General features: G+C 43.8%; 1 protein-coding gene across 8 annotated transcripts in view; it reads left to right on the forward strand.

Annotated features, from left to right (window-relative positions):
* The window catches only part of GPATCH8 (G-patch domain containing 8), a 76,002-nt gene that overhangs the window by 46,426 nt on the left and 7,384 nt on the right, over nt 1-22,192 (forward strand). For 5 of the 8 annotated variants that reach the window (XM_068660891.1, XM_068660890.1, XM_068660892.1 and 2 more), the window contains 3 exons: nt 9,020-9,087; nt 9,547-9,633; nt 13,573-13,716. In XM_068660891.1, the coding sequence (XP_068516992.1) occupies nt 9,020-9,087; nt 9,547-9,633; nt 13,573-13,716 (299 nt within the window). Of the gene's footprint in view, nt 1-6,916; nt 6,962-9,019; nt 9,088-9,546; nt 9,634-13,572; nt 13,717-22,192 lie in introns of all 8 variants that reach the window. The other 3 variants (XM_068660893.1, XM_068660896.1, XM_068660894.1) reach the window with 1 other exon arrangement.

A 22,192-nucleotide genomic window follows, 5' to 3' on the forward strand; every position in this document is an offset into this window, starting at 1 on the left:
TGGGGGCTGCCAGTTGGTAGGGATCAGTTTAAATCTGGAACGTATGGCTTGGGGAGCTGTTTGCCTGTGAAAAGATGTATGATGATCTTGTTCTGACATGAGAAGATGGTAATTGTAGAGTGTTTCCCATTCTTGGATGATAATCAAGAAATTGGTGGCCTGGTGAAGAAATGGAGTTAGCAGTAGGCTAAAAACAGGGCCCGACTGTCGTGTGCAGCCCCCTGCTAAATGGGCTTGCTAAATGAATCAGAAGTGACCTAAGAGTCAGAAGGACTGAGTAAGATCTTGAATTCAGGTGTTCTGATGCTTTCTCTTGGAGTAAGTACTTCATATGAGGTTGGAGCATTATGAAAAGCATTGGAGGACTGACATGCAGTAGTAGTGTAACTTTCATCGTGCATTTGAAAATGTCTTTATAAGGTTCTCTTCATCTCTTCCCCTTGTTTCCAAGTTTTTGCTATAGTATTAAAAAAAAGTTTTTTTGTGCTTGAAAACATCTGTGTTCTCTTGGTCATTGTGTGTTTGATAGGTGGTGACTGCTCCAGGAGGAATAGCTGCAGGAGAAGTAGTTGTTGCCTCGTTTCACTAAGGAAAATGGAGCAGATGAAAGCTCTCCTTAGGAAAGACAAAGGCCATTGTCACTTTGCTTTGCCAGGAGGGACACAAATATGCAACTATATCTGATGTGTTCAGAAAGAGGATAACACTTCGAGTGCCCACCTAAGTGACCCAGCATTTCAGGCTGGCAGGTGTTTTAATTTGGCTCTCCTGAATCCTTCAATTAACTCCTTGGAGGAGTCACGTCCGAGGAAGTAGGTGGTCGTCTGGGATGGGGTTAGGGCTGGCAGGGTGCATGGGGCAATATCTGATAAATGCTGCCAGGATGGCTAAGAGCAAGTGGGCTGACTGTAACGGAAAGCTCATGTCCAGGTCTGGCTTCAGCGAGTTAATTCAGAGCCTCCTCCCCTTCCCAGGGTTGTCCTGCAGCTGCCCCTGTTGCTGTTGGTTGTGGCGCTGTGTAAAGGGCTCGTTAGCTGGGAAGGTTCATCTGGTTGGTATCTGGTTGGTGCTGGCTGTACAGAGGGACTTCGGCTTTGGCTGGGCACGACTGGCTCATACCCAGCTGGGTGCCTGTGAGCAGCTTCTGGGCAGCCCTCACAGTCAGGTTTTTTTTTGTTTTTGTTTTTTGCCTTCTCTTAGGGGCCTTGCTCCAGCACCTGTACAGGACGCAGTTAAGCTAAGCATCCAGTTTCCCAAACCATTTTCCTTTGCATGCAGCGTATGGTGTGCAATTACTTTGCTTGTAATCCACGTGAGTGTTGATTTAATTCACGCTCTTACAGAGACTGGGGTTACCCTGGTCTTTTGTGGTGTCTCCGAGAGGTGAGTCAGAATTGAGTATTTTGCTATGGCAACAAATAACATGTTTTTGTCACAGCATAGCTACTCTTAAGTACTTACGTTGCTGAATCAAGTCATTTGGATGATACGGAGTTGTTCCCGTAGAACTGGAATCGAGCTGTGAAGCCTTGTTTCAGTTTGCTTCTTGGTAGTCTTTGTGGGACCAGCACAGCCCTTCCGTCACTTGCGTGTGATGCAAACGCTACTCGCTGTGAACTCGGTTAAGCTGATGGTGTATGGCACAGCGCCTGGCACGCTGCCTGCACTGGTGCCTGGCAGCTCTGTTCAGAGAACAGGAGCAGTGTTGGGAAAAGGGAGGACTCCCTGGGGCAGGTCTGTAGAAGGAGCAGTGACTTTACCTGTAGCCTTTGGTTGGAAAGAAATGCCTCCTGACCCCCGATTCCTATTTAGCAGTGTTTTCTTTTAAATTTGGTTATGTTTTTAGCAAAGTTTTGGCATTCTTTTGACTCGACTGTTCTGAAGGGCTGCCCAAGTCCTGCTGGAGAGCAGCGATCCCCGGTGGTCTCTGATGAAACCAAGCGTCTGGGGGGTGTCAGGGCGGTGCTGTTCCTGTCGGGCACGGTGTGCTGCAAGCTTGTGCTGTATTGTACTGGTGACGTGCAGGCAGCAGTTACAAGTGTGCATAACAGAACTTTTGAGTTTGTTTTATCCTTTCGTGAGCACATTTTCTAACAAGATCCATTAAAATACATAGCAAAGTCAGGCACAGCAGATCTGTTAGAAAATGCTAGAATTCAGTTCCCCACCTGACTGTATTACTGTTGCATGGCCTTCATTAAAAACAAACCACCAAGTGGATTTGTGTTCTATGACTTGCAAATTCAGTGATGATAAATACAATCATCACCACTCCCATCAGTTATACCATAATGCAGTTCTTATTTGGCACGTTCTCCCTAAATGTGTTCAGACAAGCTCTTGTTTTCCTTCCTTTTTGTATCAAGAGTGAAAGAACAGATCTGCCTAAAAAATACTAAAAGATGTGCAGAGAGCAGGAGGAGCTTGCAGGTGAACTTGCTGTTAAGGCAGGAGTTATCCCTCTTCTGGCAGCCTCTCTGATAATGTCATGTGTCAGACCAAGCTCAGTAAGAGTCACTTTTCCAGCAGTGTGTTAGGTGGCTGCTGGTGAGCTGTGCTTTGGTTCTGGGTGCTGCTTTCTTTAGGCATGTGGGGAGTGCTAAGTGGAGCTCTGACCGCTCACGCAGCTGAGATCAGTCACAAGTGTGATGGCTTGGCAGCTGTGGCTTGAGGAAATAAGCTCAGGGCTTGAATTCCAGTGGTCTTGAATCCTGGCTCTGTTAGCAGTTCACCAAATGGCTAATATATTAATGTATTTTTCCATTTGTTAAATCCTCTGATCTCACAAAGGCAGACAGAGTAGATGTTTGTGAGGCTTTGGGAACACAGAACAATGAGCATCCGAGAAAAACAGCATGAGGAAATGAGGAATTTTGTATTTATTTCTGGGTATGGAAGCTTTGTAATGAATACAAGAGAATATGGAAGAAAAAGACAAGAATGTTTAACAGTGCCATTATTCATTTGGTATTGAATGATTTGGCAGTCTTACGCAAGAAAGATGTAAACATGGTCTTATCTTATATCTTAATGTGTCCTCACGAGGAACCTGAGTTCTGGCATAGACTAATGTTTCCGTGCTCATGTTTGCAACATAAATCATTGCAATGGTTTTAAGAGAGGAGTACTTTCATGTAAAGCTAGCTTTTGAAAAAAAAAAATAATAATAAAATATGGGTAATGTGGCTTTGAAAGCCTGCTATCATCATACCAATCTTCATCACCATGTGAAAATGCCCGAGACCGCAGACCTAAAGGAAGGGCTTGCAGGGCTCCCTCTCCTCCGTGCGAAGCAGTTGCCCCCATACTTGCTCTCCAACATGCAAGGTCCTTCCTTCAGTCATAGGCTGTAAGTTTTGGGTAATTTGAGCGCGTGCAGTCCAAAATTAAATCGTTATTCTGTCAATGACACAAGGTCACTGTGATGCTGAGATGTCCTCCTCTTGGCATGGTGTCAGGCTTTATTGCCCTTTGTGCAGTGTTAAAACAGTTTTAATACAACCACGAAAGATGTGTGGGTGGGAGGCAAGTAGCCAAGGCTGTGTGCGACCTGTCCCCGCTCCTGCGGTGTGCCCTTGGGCCAGACGGGCTCCTCAGCCCTCTCCACATACCAAGATGAGGTAAGACAGTGTTTCATACCTTGGATTTATATTCTGGGTCAATCGAGATTGATGTTCATGCTGTAACATCGTCCATCTTGTTCCTTAATACCAGTCATCAACTGGGTTAGGAAACTGGGGGTGCTTTTTGACCCGGACTCTGTCTGTCTGTCCTTACAGAAGTTCAGTGAGCTCTGAAATCACGAACCCTTGGTTTTCTGTAAGGGTCACCCTTGGCTTGTGTGTCTAAGAAGTTTTGGGCTCACTTGAAGTTTATGATGTGATTGGGGTGTTTGCAACTTGGCTTTCATTTGTTTTTCTCCTGCTTAGTAAGGATGAAGTTCACAGCACAATTTCTGCATACTTCAAAAACAGTTTCTCCTCCTTGGGACTTGACCCTTGTTGCTGAGGGTGGTAGATGACTTTGCTTGAATCTCTTGGTTGTCTGTGACCCCTTCCAGAAATCTGAGACAAACAAGATGAGCTCACAGATCACATTCCCAAAGGAGACCAGTATAAAAGGTTGCTCTTGTTTGTTTGCTTCTTGCAGCAGTCGGCATAAGGCTGAGAATGTAGCTTTGTTTTTAGCCAGCAAGGAGCACCACAGAGCTTGCCAGGGCTTGTTGACCAGTAAAAAATAGTGGATTTCCTCATCCCTTCCCTTTTGTTGTACTGAATGAGGAGTTTGAGTGTTTTATGTGACAGCTCTTTGATTACCTAAATGTGCAGTAGACACAGGAAAGTTTATAGTGTTTGCAAAATCCTTGTTTTAGAAAACGAACCTAATCCACAAGCAGGATGACTCCTCACTGTTTCAGATGTTCCTAGAGGCAACGTAGCTGAATGGTGATCATGTCCTGCGTCAGTGGGTGCTCTGCTGTGGGTGTTGGTGCCTGAGAACCGTAGTGGGGTTGGACTGGATGATCTTTAGGGTCCCTTCCAACCCCAGCTGTTCTGTGATTCTACGGGTCCAGGCAGCTCATCACCTTTCACAGCTCACAGTGGGGTCCGTACTGCTGGTGACCAACCAAACTAACCCATATCCATGAGAACCAGTTGGTGTCATCCTGAAACTTCCCCATGCAGTCTTCAGGCAGCCGCGCTTCTCATCGCTGCGGTAGCAGCTCTCCAAAAGGAATTAAAACCTCCTGGAAAGCTGCCTCCTGCCATGGTGTGGTATGAAATTGTAACATAAAGATAGCGAATAAGTAAAAATCGTCTGTGCTCAACATGACCCCATCTCAGTGTGTCCTTCCGAGATGCTCAGTTCGTGAAATTCTCCTCTGATGAAGTGTGTGATAGCAGTCAGTCTTCTAGGATTATTTCCCACAGAGCATGTACCTGGGATGAATTCCTTAATAGATGTCAAGGTAGGGAGAGGGATTAAGGCTGTTCTGTTACTTGTGGTACTTGTCTGCTTGCATAAATGATAATATGAAATATACCGGGGTAAATTACACGGGTGCATAACTTTTGGGGTCCTTGTTCCTCACAGCATTACTTCGTTTATGCCTGGTTTTAAACAGACCTTCAGAAAGGCCTTATAGCCACTGTAGGTGCATGGGATTGCTGGAAGGAAGAATCCTTCTGCATCTAAATCATTGCTGACAACTGTTTTCTGTTTTGACTGTTTAAAAAAAGATAAACTGTGCACTAGCACTGAAAATGCCAACGTTTCGAGACGGGCTCAGATGGCAGGTCCATCTGGCGCAGCGTCCTGTTCGGAGGCGCGGAGCAGCATCTGCGCGCCGTGTCCAGAGAAAGGAGCAAGCAGCCTGCAGCTGGCAACTGTGAAATGCTGATCTTCAGAGCAGAGCGTGACTCGGTGGCTCCTACTCTTGCTGAAATCCTGCAGCATTAGGATTAACTCTTTCTCTGAGGCTTGTTGGTTTGTAGCTGCTGGCAAAATATTTGCTCATACCCAGTAACTTTGTGCAGTCCAGGAGGAGTGGATTTGGAGGAGCCCGTCCCTGCTGCAGCTCGGCAGGGTGCTCCTGCAGGGTGCTTCCTTCACTCTGAGGTTGTTTTCTAAGGTGCAGCTCTCATGTAAGCCGCTGCTTTTTCTCAACCTCTTGAGGTTTGTGCTTTGTGTCCTGCTTCCCCCCCCCCCCCCCCCCCCCCCAAGTGTTTCCCCTTTGTGGAAGCATTTACTCAGTGACCCCCTCTTTGGTGGGGTGTTGTGGCACTGTAATGTGATAGTCTGTGAAGGAAAGAGCCTGTGACATAGTTCTGAAAGAAAGTAACTTTTTTGAGGCTTTTTGCGGGATTTTAGGGGACGGGGTGCGGACGCAGCTGCGTGATTTGCCATGTGGAGGGGTTCGTTGTCAGGGTAGCAGTGCTCACAGCCCTGGTTTGGTGTGAAGTGCTGCAGTTCTTGGCCTTTCCTGAAAACTCAGCTTTCCCCTTCGCAGTGCTGGTGTACCCGAAAATGGTCAGCGAGAACCCTAAAGCTGGGAGCCCTGCAACCTCCGAGAACCACGGTTACGTGCTGGTAAAGCTCACATTGCAATGCGGAGAACCTTTGGATCCTTTTCCTTGAGGGAATTCTTTAAAAGAGGAACTTAGAGTTTAACTGAAAAGCCCCATTTTCCCCTTTGGCTGTTCTCCATCTTCTGCCCAAGCCTGCTTGGCATTCAGCGGGGTTAGGGGTGGCTCTCTGGCAACTGACAGCGTTTCTTCCTGCAGTGGCTGTCCCAGGGCATGACAGGAGGCTCCCCAGGCCCCCGTGACCCAGCGCTGTGCCTGGCAGCGTGTCCTGCTTCCCCGGCCTGCTGTGTGGAGCCCTTGTTTCGGTGCTGGAGACGTGCTCAGAGTGCTCGAGCTTGGCACTTGTCAGCTGGATGTCACGCTGGGCTCCGGCTGGCTGCTGTCTTATTTCATCTGCAAGGAAATAATGGTTAAGACTAAAATGGAGGCATCGCCTTTTGTGTTAAATATTCCCCTCTTAAAACAGAGCTTATTTCCCCCCCACCCCCCCAAAAAAAAAAATATCGGTAATTGCCTGAAGGTCCTGATTTGGTTCTTTTTAAATTGCCTGCTTAAATGTGCCAAAGTGCATCCTTGAAATTGGGCCATCGCCAAGAGCTCAACCTCTGCCAACACCTGCAAATGTCAGGTTGCAAACGCAGCCGTGAAATCGAGCAGCAACTGTTCAGATGTACCCACTCCCTGATTCCACAGGGCAAAGCATGGTGCTGGGGTGGAGGGGTGAGGAAGAAGCCTCGTATTATATTAACCCATCCTACCTGCCTACTACAAACGGCCTATTTTCTGCCCCTAATGGTTTCTGCCTAACAAATGGTGTTTCTTTTTTACAGCGTTATGATCCTGGACTTGTTGTGGTGATGGTAAACTTAGCAGTGGTAATTTTTTATTTTCAGACTGAATTACTCCTTTTGTCATCAGTGCACCAATATGTTAGGCTTACTTTCTCTGTTGTAGCCATCATCCTTCTGCTTGGTCTTTCATTTTCCTTTCCTTTCCTTTCTTTATGCACACTTGTCTGATCCTTGTTCATTAAAGGGTATTGCTAAAAAGGGATGTTTCTGTTTGTGTTAGAACTGCCAAAATCAGTTTAAACGTAAATTTCTAATACTGTCCAAACTTGATTTTCCCCAACACGATGGGCACTAGCACTTGCTACTGCAATTTACAAATAGATTTTGAAAAACTTTGACTGCCTTAGAAGGCAAAAGTACTGATGCATTGTTTGTACGCAGGGGTTTACCAAAGCAATGAGGCTGCATCGAAAGATCTCTATTGCTGGAGAAACCAAACCAAACTAAAACAAACAAACAAAAAAAGCTTGAAAAAAAATTCTTGGCACTTGCTGCCAGTCATTCCATTTGGGTTTACCACTTACCAGTAAATCCCTGGCTGAGACGTTATGAAAGTGATATTGCACTTAGGAAGTCATTTTTATAACCTGTCTTTAATTTGGTCCTTTTGCTAAAAATTGCAGTCACTGCTTACTTTATTATACCATTGGGCATAAGAGAAACGCTTTCATGTGGAATACGATGTTAAAATACCCAAATGAAAGTTTAAATCAAAGTACAATTTTGGATCAACTCAACAAATGCTTTTGGAGTTGGTGAATATATGCCTGCCGTGAAATGTATGGGCATGTAAATGAAAATAAAACTATTAAATGGACTTCTTTCTGAAAGAAAAATACATACTTCTCTGCCTCTAAGAGATTAAAAAAAAAAAAAAAAAGTCCAGACAAGGCAGGTTGCTGAGGACTCTGGAGTCCGAAATCCACGGATTGCTGCTTTGGCAGAAGTTAGAGAAAGCTAATGCTGAGAAGAGAGCAGCTGATGCGCGTACACATTTTCCGAGGCAGTTTTAAAGGCTTCAGCCTTTTGTGCATGTGGATTGCAATGCAACTTTTTTGGCATGATTAAAACCCATAGATCTTTTAGCCCAAAGGTATAATATATGTTGTATGTGTGTATAACAAAACAGTTGTTTACACCAAACCAAGAGCAATATTAAGGGAAGTAAACATTCTGTTTTTTTACTCAAGGTATGCACCAGAGAAGGTAAGTACTTTTTCAGTGGGCTTACATCACAACAAACAGCGCGAGTTGTGATGTAAAATTTCAATAAACAAATACAAATTAAAAAAGCTGTGGTAGTAAAGTGCTTGTCTGCCCCATTTTGCTTTGTTTGGCTGGTTATGAGTGGATTAAAGATATGTTTAAACAAAAAAAAAACAACCAACAATAAATCTCCAGCATAGTTTGATTAGTTCAAAGTCAATTTTCTTCGCAACTAGTCCTTTTCACAGCTTACAGGTGACACAGCGGGTGCAGGAGCATCTCTCCACAGGAGCTGGGAAGCAGGGCACTGACCACCTGGCCTGTGCTGGCGGCGCTCCTTTTGAGGGGAAGGAGCTTGGCTTACACGCCGCTCCGCCAGATGAGCATCCTTTCCTCTTGGGAAGTGCCAAAAGCTGGTGGGAGGGAGGCTTCCACGCTTTTCACAGGGAAGTTGTGATCAATTCTCGATGTGGCAGTGCAACAAAACACATTTAATAGCTTTTTTGCTTGTATCAGAAGAGCAGGAGCACGTATTGCCTGGTGTGGAAGCACTGAGAAGGTTCATTGCTCAAGTCCTGTTAGCAGCCACGTGCTGGGACTTGCCATAGTTGAACATTAACCACGAGTACGTTTTACCCAACCAGTTAATGTTCAGAGCATAGCTTTTGTCAGTACCAGAGGTGTGTTAGACTTGAGCCGGTTTGGAGCCAAGAAGCAGGTTTGGCTGTAAGCTGTGAGAATGGCTTGTGTTTGGTTCACTGTAGCTTTCTGGTCTCTGCACTCCAAGGCAAGATCTCTAACCACCCAAACCCAATGTGTCAAGCGAGCTGTGGACACGGACCGACCGCTGACCACCTGCCTGTGTTCCTGTTACAGGGAGGACGGATCCCATCCCGATTGTTGTCAAGTACGATGTCATGGGCATGGGGCGGATGGAGATGGAGGTAAGCTTGCCTGGCTCCAGCATGACCCCTCTCCTCTCACTGACTGCCTGGATCTCGGAGAGTCTGTAGGGAAGAAATTAAAAAGAATTTGTGCATCAGAGGTGAAGAAAAACTTGCTCTTAAATCAACACAATAAGAAAAGGTTTCTGCTCAAAATGCACACTCTGTTTACCACGGGTTACGTGAGGTCTGGATGGCACCCTAAACTCCTCAGCTTTCTGAGTTTCACTTCTGCAAAGCTATGGCTGCTGCTGGCAGTGGATGGGCCTGCTGGGAGCCACCAGCTCGGAAGGATTAGTGAGCTGTTTTGCATGTGGGTTGCACTGTGGGATGACAAAACAAGGAAAAAGAAGTACAATATGCAAAGATTCTGCTTTGAACCTCAATTTTTAAATTACACATTCTGTCAGTCTCAGTAGTGCAAAGTATTTATGGGACAAATTACTTTTTTTTTTAAAGCTTGACTACGCCGAAGATGCCACTGAGCGGAGGCGTGTACTGGAGGTGGAGAAAGAAGACACCGAGGAGCTGAGGCAGAAATACAAGGTACTGAAATGGGGGCACTAACATCAAAGTTCCCAGGGGCTCAATGGGAGGGGACTTGTACTAGTAGGATATGGCTCTTACTGTTAGGTTGCAGTACTAGTGGTAGGAATTACCTGTTCTTGTTTTGAGATTCTTTAAATTTTAACAAATGGGTTATTCACTTCCTAGAGTTAATCTTGGTCTTTGTTTCACTGGTAAAGAGCTGCAGGTTAGCAGCAAGGCTTTCTGTCAGTGTGCTGTGCTCCTGTTCTGGCAAGAACAGTTCTAGGGTAAGCAGAACATGTCCTGCCCTAGACCCAGGGCTGCCAAGCTCCCTGGTGAACGTGCCACTTTGTCAGTGCAGAATCAAATTTCAGATGGACGGTTATCAACTGGAAATGATGTATCATAGAATATGAGAGCTGGGAGGGATCCACAAGGATCTACCCAAGGTGTAGATCTGTTGTTGCTGAGTAAGCAGCAAATAACATGTTATGATGTGGTTGTGGCTCCAGTTCCAAGAAACTGATAGGCTGTATCTCTTTGGAAGAATTTCTCAGGCTGCATTAAAAAAAAAATACACGTATATTCCATGTTTCTGTGGGATTTATGAAATTTGTAAGACTTAAGGAAACCCAAGACATCTTTTTAATGATAAAAAAAAAAAAAAAAGGGCTGTCATGTCGGCATTGAGTATAGCATGTTGGAGCATACTTGAACTAGCAGTAACTGAGTCCCAACTTGGTGCTCTGTGGAGATGTGGTCTTTGCTAGTCCTTTAATCCACTCTTCTGCTTAGCAACCTGGAAAGTACATGAAACCTTGAGAAAGACTGCTCCTTTGGTTGTCCTGAGACTTTGGAAGTAGCGGGACTGAAGAAGAGCCACAGACATTACAATGAAGTATCATTTTTGCATAAATTTTAATTCTTCGAGGAATAGTGGAAAAGTAGTTTCATTGCCATTAAAATTAAACATCACCATGGCAAATCTAGAATTTAATTTCTCTGGTTGAACAGTTAATACTGCAGGTGGTTTATTCAGCTATGAAAACTTGTATCTTCCCTTCTTGACTCTCCCCCTCCCCTTAAGTTGAGACCTTAATGTGCTTTTTACAAAGCAGAACTCCTTTACAAAGAGAGAATAGCTGGCATATTTGTTCATTTAAAAATAAAAGTCATTGTAATTACTTATAAAATGAATTATTAGTTTGGAGCTGAATGAAGTTAATGATATCTTCTGGCATGTTTTAAAAGTGCAGGCGTGCTCTTAAATGGGTTTAAACAGCCTGTGCTGAACAGTTCCTCCCTGTCCAGGTGCACTTTCTCCCTGAAGCTGTTCTGTCTGTTGTTGTTTTCACTGCTGTCCATGCCGGGTGGCATACTGCTCGCCCACTGCAACACGAGGTTTAGTTCTGACGGAGCCGTTCCCGGGCAGCATTGGACCCAAAGCCTGATCCTGTCCCACAGTGAGCCTCTGGCTGCGGTGCTGGGGATCTTAAGATGGCAACAGCTGCAGGGTGCAAAGTATTGCTTCATTTCGGAGGGTTATTAGGAGCTCTTGTGTGAATTGCGTGTAATGATGTTTGTCTCGAGTCTGCAATGCAATTTATGGTAAAGTTCTTTAGTTTTTGCAATTGTCTTTCCAAATGCTGTTGGATGTGCATTGCTCTCTGAGAGCATTTTCCCTTCCTGCCAGTATTCAGCACAGATCTTTTCCAGGAGCTCTGTGGAGCAGCCACAATCTCTCCCAACTTGGATGTATTTTTATTAGTGCGCTTCATCGTTAGGCTGTTGCATTTCCATATTAATCTGTGAAAATCTCTGCAAGTGTAAAATTTTCATTGCTCCGCAGGAGTCCGTTATGCAATTGCCAACTGTGGCCGCATCGTGATTAGCCATTCAGTGAGTCTCAAAGGAATTTCAGATAACTCTGCAACCAAGAAGCAAGAAATGTTCTTTAATTCCCTTCTCTTGTATAGGTGCTGATAATTCAAATGGCTGTTTTCATTGTTTAGCCACAGGATGCTCTCTGAAAAAAATACACGTGGTGCAGGAAGCTTGTTTGGACATCAGAAGAACTTTAAATGGCATTGTTCTGTGAACCTCATGCTGTTCTGTTTTCCTTTCCTGCCTTCGTGGGGACCTGCCTCAGGCTCAAATCTCTAGGTGCCTTTTTCCCTTCTAAGTAAGGGCCTCCCATAATGGATGGAAGCAGGAGCTTGAAACAGATTTATATTTAAAGATTGGATAGTGCTTTAAAATGGAGGAAAAAAAAAACTTAGAATTTCTCAGATTTTTTTCCCCTGGGGTGCTGATTTTTTTTTTTGTGTGAATCTAGTATTATAGAAAACATGATTGGCAATATTGAAGTAATTTTGATGTGAGAACTGGGAGATTAACTGCATTATCTTGAACAAAATCTTATCGAATAAAAAGAGGAATGCTTTTGAAGTGTTTTCTTTTTAATGCTTACTACCTCCTTTTTCTTATGCAAGAAAGTTTTCCATAAAAAGTTGGTTTTGAAGACAAACTCTTAAACTGTTGCATGCCTTTTCTCAAATGTTAGGCTATTTTTTTTTTTTCTTGAATCACTTCTCTTTATTCCAGTTGAAATGGGTAAGGTAACTAGCTGTGCTGGATGTGCTGCTGTTAGCACAGTCTCTTGTACCTTTGTAGCTACCAAAGCTTGTATACAACCTTTGTAGCTTTTTTCGGTACACTCAGTGGTAAGTGCTTCTGACTTGTAAACCTTCCCCAGCTTCCCTGCACGGGGTGCGGATGCTTTGTTAGCTCTGCTGGCAGGGCTGTAATGAAGCCTGGGCTGGAGGCAGCAGCCGCTCGCCCCGTGGTTTGTCTCGCCTGGCTTTGGGTGTGCTCCAGCCCCCGGCGGCTGGCCCTGGTCTGCATCGGTGCAGCTGCCCTGTGGGGACAGGGTCGCGGAGCAGCCAGGGCTGGGTTTCAGGCAGCAGGATTGGAGCCACGGCAGCGGTGTGAGGGTTTGCCTGGGGTTTGCACCGATCCAGCAGGCGGCTGCGTGGGCGAGTCCCAGAGCTTTTTGACCCTGCCAAGCTGAAAGCTGCTACTTCTCGTTATAGCAAAAGAGGAGGATGTGACCGTTGCCAATCGAGACGCGGCACCTTTTACTCAGAGGTTTAGTTTTGTGCCTAGAAACATGTTGAATTATATAAGGAATAAGTAGCGTGTACAGCCCTTAACAAAATGGGGGGGGAGAAGACCTCCCTAAATGGCAACTACCTGTGCCCGTTCCTGGTGTAATCGCTGTTTGAACTCAGCTTAATGGACAGTGTTGCTCCTGGGAAGATTTCGCTGACAGAAAAATGCCTGTAAAATTACACTGAAGCGAGTTAAGCTCAGTGGTTTCTGAGCCGTGCTTTCCCAACTGCCTATCTGTGTGCATCCTTATTGAATTACAGACGAATTGAGGTTGAGCAGACATCTGTTAGCACTCAAAATGGAGGAAGTATCAGTGGTTAAAGTTCTAAGAGTGTTCTAAAAGCAGCGATCTTCCATGGGTTTGATGTGTATTTGTTCATTGCCTTTTGTGAGCAGGCAGCTGCCAGTTTGTGTTAGCTTGAGGCTTTGAACCTCTTTTTTTTCTTCTAAATCTCAGACAGTCCAGCAGGCTCACTTCTTGCAGGTGGAAGAGGACTGTCTTAGTGCCGTCAGCAGTAACTCTTTTTGGGCAGTCTCTGTTTACAGATACCTGTGCTAATGATTAGATTATGTTCTGTCAGGAGACTGAATGAAGACTAGTTTGATAGCACAGCCAAGTTATTCTTCATACTTTTTAATGTGTAAAGACTGACTGGTTTAAAAAAAAAAAAGTACCTTAATCATCAGTGCATGTTAAGGATTTCTTAAGGAATATTTTTCCTTAAAGGAATCTTCCTGATTATTTTACAGGAATTTTAACAGAATTGTTTTTTCTTAATTTTGCAGGATTATGTTGATAAAGAAAAGGCAATTGCCAAGGCTTTGGAAGACCTCAGAGCAAACTTCTACTGTGAACTCTGTGACAAGCAGTATCAAAAGCATCAAGAGTTTGACAATCACATAAACTCTTATGATCATGCTCACAAGCAGGTAAATAGTTGTTGATAGTATGGCTCATTAATTTTCTGTTCATTGCAGCGGTCTTGTTTGTGGTTAATACTTTGAATTTCCCCAGTGTGCTTATTATGCTCATAGCCCCAGGAATAGGTGTTTTGTGTCGTTGGTTAAGATTCGTAAGCCCACCATTCATAACAACAACAAAAAAAAAACACACAACACTGTACAGCAAAACCATTGTTTACATCAAGAAGCCTCAGTTTTATTGACCCACAAGCAAGAATGGGCTGCTGTTAAACTGGGAAGAATACACATGGGTATGGATGGCTCCCAGTTTGTATCAACTTTTATGATAATACAACTTCAGAGTCTGATGATATGCCATGTGGACATTTTAAAAACTTTATTCTGTGTTCTGTCAAGTTACTGAGAAGAGACTAGGAAATAATGGGCTGTGTCAAAAGAATTGCAAAAGAGGGGCGGTTTTCAAATTCTGTAATGCTCATGAGAAGATCAATTCAAAATCTGTGGAATTGGCTTTTGTCCCAAGGTAGGATGTACTGCAATATATATGTGATATTTTGTGTGGCATAATAAATAATAAAAGTTCATGTGTTAGCCTAATCTATTTTACCATTTAAAGCTGTTAAATGAGATGTAAATTTAAAACAGATAGCAATGTTGTGCTCATCTAGGGATAACATTGCTCAAATGAGACTTTTTGGTATTGTTAATTATAAATTCTAACAACATGATATTAAAACACCGATAACTTCTGGAGGATGTGCTGCGGAGTACCAGGTCTTGCAAAATGGAAGTGAAGCAAGAGCTTTTAAAATGAGAATATAACATTACAGAGTATGAATTTTTTATGTGTTGAGTACAGGATGCGATAGTTCAAAGTAAATTTGCTGAGGGAGGCTTAATAGGAAATCTCATGGTAGGGCAATTTCTGTCTGAGTCCTGTGATGAATTGTGGTTTAGTAGATTAAGAGCATGTGCTTTGTATTGGGAAAACAGGCTGTCTTGCCTGAGCTGATGGCACAGTTGTGATACCTGATAGCAGTGTACTTTGTCTAAATTTTTCCATCAACCTCTTTGTTGAAACTTGACTGCTATTACACGCATCTATTTAGGAGGTGGAAGGACCTGTTTGTGGCACATTCTTACAATGTGGTGATAAAGTGTGATAATGGCTACTCCTGCTCAAAACAATTCGGTGGTTAATTAGGGGACTGACTCGAGGTTAGTAAGGTTCTAGCCTCTAGAGATGCTGAAGAAAGAGAAACAAACCACACCCCAAGTGGACTGTTTAAACGGTCACCAGGAGGGGTGCAAGAAGGCTGGCTGGAAAGAAAAAGTCTTGGTACAGCACAGGGTAGCATAATCTTCTCATACATAGAAAGGACTTTGGGGGTTGGTTGTTACAGGTGGTGATTTGTAAAGCAATTGATGCTCCTGGACAATTTTTGTGTCTGCAGCAACTTCTGGCAGGCTTTGGAGAGAACAAGCCTTTAAAATCTTGATAAGTCACCCAGCGTTAATTTCTAGTTACACAGGGGTTTAAACAAAGAAGCAATCATGTTTATTTAGGGGGGAATAATGCATGCTCAGCGTTATGTAGCGCTGAAATGTGTGTCACCCTGTTGGATAAGTGTTCAGTAAGTGAACTTGAAGCTACCTAGAAACAACGAAGGTAAATTTGCATAAGTAACACTATCTCACTGGTGTTGTTCGTTATCGCTCAAGATAAGGCTCATCTCTGACAGTCTGCTCTGAATTGTGAGGTGGTCTCCAAAGTAACAATTATCTTTTCATAATGTTGCACGTTGATGTTTCATGTTTTGCCTCTTTGGACAGGAGGGCAAGGTTACATAAAGGCTAACGCAGTTTTGAGGAAAAACTGTTTTCTTAAAAGTAGGCTCATCAGTAGGTTTTCCTGGAAAGATGAGACATTACAGCATCCTAGGCAATTAAGCAAACCAGTTTGGTGTGTATTGCTTCTGCAACATTTTGTCTTCTCAGCAGTAATTCTCAAGGTGTCAGAGCTTCAGGTTTGCCTTCTCTTGTTGAAGAGATTTCCACAGGATCGTTGTTGCTTTTAAGTATTTTTAGTTGCACATACCCACGGCATTCAAGTGTCTCCTTGTTCCTTCTGTGGCTCAGTGAACATTAGATTGTCTCTGTAAATAGACATTCCATCCTCAGATCCCTTTCTTCTCCCAAGTTATAAAGACACTGTCTTGTATTCCAGGAAGGAACTCAGGATTATTGCGAAACAGGGATGATAGGTAAGTGTATTGATCCCTACCGGATAAATTTTGGACCAACCACCAACTTATTCCCACCAAACAATTAAAGGGGAGGCTTTATTATTTTTACTTCCTGACTGCGATGTTTTCATGGCATTTGGTTATGTCTGAGTTGACATCAACACCAAATTTCTATCCAAAAGGCAGTATTTCTAGATTACCTTAATTGGAAAAATGATCTTAAATTTATTATCACAAATCACTGACTTGTATTTTAAACGTCATGTTGGAGGTATGTAATGTTCTTCTCTAGACTTCTTTTAAAAGGTTAATTCTTGAAATGAATAGTACAAATGTTTTTAAAGAATCGTATTCACCAGTTGGCCAGCCCCTCTGGGGGGGAAGCCAGAAGACTAAAAGCGACTCAAGTTCATACAGATGGCACTGTAAGAAGAAAAAACTCAGTCCCTCTAAAGCTCATTCAGTGAGCATTTGGAAAGTGCTGTTACCATAGATGTAATAACTTCTTGTGCCCTGGGAAGCTACTGATATCTTTAATTGGTATTTTTTTTTTTAAGCTATAAGCTCTTGAGCCCTGGCAGCTAGAGCTAAGTGGTAGCTTACGAAGGACCCCCGCCTCTGATGCTGCACAGTTGTGACTGCCTTTAATTAACAGATAAATGTGGGAAGAAAGCAGGTGTAGAAGGAAAACTGCAGTTAGTGAGGAACTTGGATAGTGAGGATGGAGCCGTTGTAGGTTTTGTGCTTCTTTCCTGTGGATCTGCATATGTGATGTCCAGGTGCTTGAGAGCTTCCAGAGTCCTTGAATACTCTGGACTTGGTGGGAATGCGTCTTTATGGCATTGCAGGACTTGGCCCTTAATTTGGTTTTAACATCAAGAGAGAATACTTCATACCAGAGTTTGGTGGAGGAAAAAAAAAGTCTCCTTATCTAGGCTTGTACCCAGGTAGTGCACAGCATTAATGAATATCAAACCTCATCTGTATCACACATTGCAGACAGCAGTTTGTTAAAGTGCTGTGCTTGGAACTGTCTTAGCACTAACTAATGTAGCATTTGCAGTCTCCTTTTACTTTTTTTTAACTTCATCTGAGAACTTACATCCAGAATCTCATGTATGGTTTATACTGTAGCTATCTATTACCGCTAGCATACCTGACAAAGGGCTGAGCTGTTCACTGAGTCACTGACCCTACAGAATAAAGACATTCACCTTTTGAATTCAGTGCAAAATACATGTTCCTGTGAACTTTTGCCAGGTTAACTGTGAGAACTCTAACCAGTATTGAAATACAGTCTTTTATGTAGCTTTAATTTTATTTTTTCTAAATGTGTGGCATTTTGGAGGTATAGATGATTAACTCTGCCTTTCATAGATTTTGTTTATAAAGGGACAAAGGGAATGTATTTCCCTAAGGAGGTTCTTTGAGAAAGGGGGTGGAACTAAGAAGTGAAACTATAGATCTGTGGTTTTCTTCCTGCCCTAATTAACCAGATCCTTGTTTCTAATGCCAAGGGGGAGAGCCATGTTAAAGCACAATAAAATTACCAACACAGTCACCACTGTGGTTGATGAGTACTCTAAAACCAAACCCTGAACTTACTGGTTTGGGAAGAACTGTACTTGTGCTTTCCAAAATCGTGTGTCTTCGAGCACAACATGAACGTAGAAGAGTTGAGAACGTCTCCAAGATACTTGGTGTTATATGAGAGACTCCTCTGCTGTACACTGTAGAAATGCTTTGCTCTCAAGAAATGGGGATGTGTACTCTAGACATAAGCGGAGAGTGTTCAATAAAATAAGTTTTCAGGCAAGGCCTGGGCTTCATGGTTACAAGCACTGCTCCCTTCCCGAGGGCTGAGCAGATCTGTGTCATTGGGTTATCTGCGTTCCATTAACTTGTGGTGTATTTTCATAAATGGAAAAGGAGTTGTCAGGGAAGAAATGAAAATGAAATAAAACTGCAGATGCCTGCAACTTCCCCTCTGCTCTCTTCACTTCGTTTATTATCGTGCAAAGAATGTTGATTACCAAAAGCAAGCATTGTATTATCACTTGTATGAAATGATAAAACAAAGGTTGCCATCCTTTGAGCTCATGTTTAGAAATGGCGTAGTTCACTCCCAGAAGCTTTTGTGGCAAAGAACCAAGCATACATCAAGAGTTCAGAAAGCCAAGAATCTGCTGGCATATAATGAAAAGTACGTTATTATTTTATCTAATAGGGATTGGCAGAGACTTGAGAACAATAGCTGGGGAGGAGTAGGCTCTGTAATGGGATTGCGCTGTCACGTGGGCTGCCTCCTGTTTCACGCCAGTGCAGGAATCTCACTGCGTGTGAATCTGGTGTGCCCCCCTCCTGCACGTAGTGTTTGTCCTGGAAGTCCCAGATCTCCAGGTCTAGGAAAGCAGTGGAGTGCTGGATTTTTCTGAGAATAACTTCATCTCTTTCTGCTCTGCAATTTTAGGCACAGAACGCCTGTTAAATAGGCCTCTCTGTTCAGTGAAATTGCCTGGCTTTGTCATGCAAAGAAATTAAACTGAGAAAATCCATTTGCTGTTGGCTGTGAACCTGAAAAGCAAGGCGCTTTAATTCTGTAGTGGGGAAGTCCTGCCTCAATACGATCTCACGCAAGCAAATTCTCAGGCAGGATTACCGTAGTGAATGCTAAGTTTTTACTGTCTTCCTATTTTTGCAGCAGTTTCTGAATCCTGATCTGCCCCTCTTATTTAACCACCTTCACATGTCTGTGATGCTGTGTCTCTAGAGCTTTAAATTGATGCAGGAGTGCAGCCTCTTTAAGCTTGTATGAAGAGAACTGTAAGGTAATGGTGTCGTCTGCCAATTTTACCCCTCCTGAGCTATCAGTGATCAGGAGATAATCCATTACTGTAGCTGTCTGTGCTCGATTACTAAAGTAGCTGCAGATTTTATAGAAAACCTGTTCTTTAAGAGCTTGATTGCACTCCCATTGAAACTTAGACTTCTTAGTGATTTTTGTTAGAAATGAGGCTCAAAATAGCGTCCTTTGTTAGAAAGCTGGGGTGGGTGGTATCTATTAATAAAGAGTAATACCAGCCTGAAGGAGGGCTTGAGGTAGGGAAATTCTGCTCTTCTGGCTGTGCCTTGAGTGCAGAAATTCAGATCGACCATTTCAGCGCCTAGTGATTTGTGTCCCTGTGTGCTGGTCGCGGGGCTTCCTGCTGGGGCCGTTCTTCCAGCGGAGGTAATAAAGTCACAGAATAATACCTCCTGGCTCTGTGGTCACCATCACTTGCAGTTTGGAAACGAGTTGCTGCTTAGAAAGGCATTCTGCTTCCTCGGAGAGCACCCTGCCTACCAAGATAAAAATGCTTGCTAGATTTTAAATCCTGTAGAAGCACAAAGGGATCCGTTTGGCTTGAGAGAGGCTGTGGCAGGTTGGTGGCCCTGACCCTGCTAAAGAAACCAGAATTTTGCTGAGCATGGTGGGAAGGCTTAAAAGGGCTGGTTTCACCCCGAGAAAATAGGTTCCTAGGTTCTTCCTCTTGAGTTCCTGGAGAGAAGCTCCCTGAGGGCTGGCTGAGCAGCAGTGCCATGCTCCTGTTGCTTTTCCTCCAGAAGAGCCCACGTGTTCAGGGCAGCTGAGGCTTGTGGCCCCACAGCCTTTGAGCTGCCTTTGAGGCAGCCCAAACACAACGCAGCGGCTTGGGGGGACTGATGAATGCTTGTCTAAGGACTAGGTGGGAATTTCATTAGTGTAAACCTGGCTTAAACCTCAATTCCATTCAGATAGCTTTCTGAGAAGGCTGAGAGCTGCAGTGCGCTGAAAAGCACTGCGTGGCTTCGACGTTCCCCTTGGTGCCGTGAAACTGCTCGTGAGGCTTCTCCCTGCTTCGCCCAGCCATGTCTGGGGAGGGATGGCCAGCACAGCTGTCACCTCGCCGTTGGTCCTTGCACAGATACGTTGCTGCTTTCAGACCTGCACTGGGAACAATTAGGGAAGTAGGGGTTGCTGTGTGAGGTTATTTTGAACGGTTCTGGCCATTTTAATCATTGAGTGCTCGTCCACTGCCTGTGAGCATAGGCTTCTGCACGGATGCTGTCATGACCTGGTTTTGCAGGTCAGCCCTCTGGTTTTCTGTCCTCCCTTATTCCCCCACCCCAGGTTGCTTTTCTGTAACATCACGTGGTCCAGCCAGGTTTGCCAGAATTTGGTTACTTGCAAACTTTGTTTCTGCTTTAGAAATGATTTCTAGTGAAAGATCCACCACTCGAGGTCAGCCAAGGATATGGAGCCTGGCGGAGCTCAGCATCTTACACGTTGCAGTCCCAGGGAGGTGGGGTGGTGCAGTCGTGGAGATCTCGTATCCTGAACTTCCCCAGCAAGATCTTTCTTCCTCATGGCCCCTATGCTACACAAAGAAACTCAGCCCTGAGATCCCGTGTTCCTTTGGAAAGTCAGCTTGCTAAAACCAGACCAACTTTTTGTTCAAGCTGGGACTAATAAATTCTCGGTGCTCTGGAAAACGTGGCTAGTTGTTGTTATCCACAGTTGCACGTGTCAGTTAGCACAGCTAGTTGTTGCCACATGTTGCATATTTCGGAGCTGCAGTGCATCTGGAGTTCACTTGCTTCGTCACTTCTGATTTACAAGTGTTGCACTGTAAGAGGGTGGGAGGCTTGGGCCAGCAGAGGCACACAGAGGTCAGCAAGTAAGGAAACGGGCATTTAATTCTGCTTTCATTTCAGTCTGTTGGAATGAAGGCAGGACTGCGCTGTGGGCAGCTGCATCATTATCAACGGACTCGGAGCCTGTTTTGGTTTGCAGGGAGGTGCTTAAGGCTGTGTCTGGGGGATGGAAGTGTGTTTGAGTGCTCTGCTGCACCTTCCTCTTTAAAGCAAAAGGTCACAGTTCATTTCTGTTGGAAATAGCTGGGTCATGTTTTTTCCAAATGGAAGAGTGATCCAGAGACTTGGCATCAGACCCCAGTTAAATAGTTTTGTCAGCTGTCGGTGACTCTAATTTCCTGGAGCATTTTAGATATGCTTCTTAAATTGGCATGAAAAAGCTGATAGCATTGCTTAGTATGTTATTTTTTTTTCTCCCTCTGGAAAGAAATTTCCTATTCAACGCTTAACATACACCACAAAATCCTTGAGCCCTTTACTTGTCCTGGTGAAAGTAGCTGCATTGCTCCAGGTGGGATCATTGCTGTGTGTGTGCGTGCATTCCCCCCTCTTGCTCCAGACTCCCCCAAATCAGTCCTGTAGCTTCGCTAGCTCAGCTCCTGCTCCATAGAGTAGCTGGCAGACGCACTGCGAGCTGTGTAGTAATGCTTGCTTCGTATTTTTTTCTCTTCCACTCTCGTTATATTTTTACTTTCTTTTCTTCTTTGTGATGTGACATTTTCAGCTGATGTATTGCAAGCAAACCCTTCTAATTTTGGAGTCCAGATCACAAGAGTGAGTTTCTTTCTACTAGTGTCTATAGCTGTATTTTTTGTGTGTCCTCCCCTCTGATTTTGGTAAAGGCCAACCATATTTAGTAAATATGACTAGGTAAGAGAATCCTGTGTCTTGTAAAATCTTTCCCTTTTTCACAAAGCAATGTTCTCTTTACATTGGGCCAATTAAATTTCTTCAGTTTGCTCTTTGGGTTAGTTTTCAGATCTACTCTTTTTTGTGTACCATTATGTGACTTTGCTCCATTAAAGGGGCAGAGTCAGCAAGCCAGAAGGTGTATTCAGAATTCACCAGTGATTTGCTTACCTTACACGATGATTTTTCTGAAGCGACTACTGCTTTGAGTGCCATGAGTCTTTCAGGCCCTTCACAAAATGCCTGAAAATCATGGATCTTCTTCAAAAGCTGGATATGTGATGGTTTCTGAAATTGGGCCTCTTGAAAGAGTTTCAAATTGTTCATCAAAACAAAAAGATAAAGGTATCTGAATCCCTTAGGATGGTATAGGTCTTTCTTTGCAGCTTTCTTTAATTTCTGTATAGCACTCTAAAAAATGGCTTTTATGAATTTTCATGTGTATTCAAAATTAAAAGAGCAGCCCCTTTTCCTAGAGCTTTTAAGACAGGACTTTCAAAATTTCTCCAAAGACTACAGATGTTGAATTGCTGTTAGAATTGTATATCTAGAAATCCTCAGTGACATGATGATGTTTGAAATTCCTTGGGTTTAGGTTTGCTTCCTGATATGTTAAGTTTTCTGGGGAACTTAGTGTTTCTGCCCTCAAAAGT

Source organism: Anas acuta, chromosome 25 (assembly GCF_963932015.1).
Source record: "Anas acuta chromosome 25, bAnaAcu1.1, whole genome shotgun sequence".
NCBI lineage: Eukaryota > Metazoa > Chordata > Aves > Anseriformes > Anatidae > Anas > Anas acuta.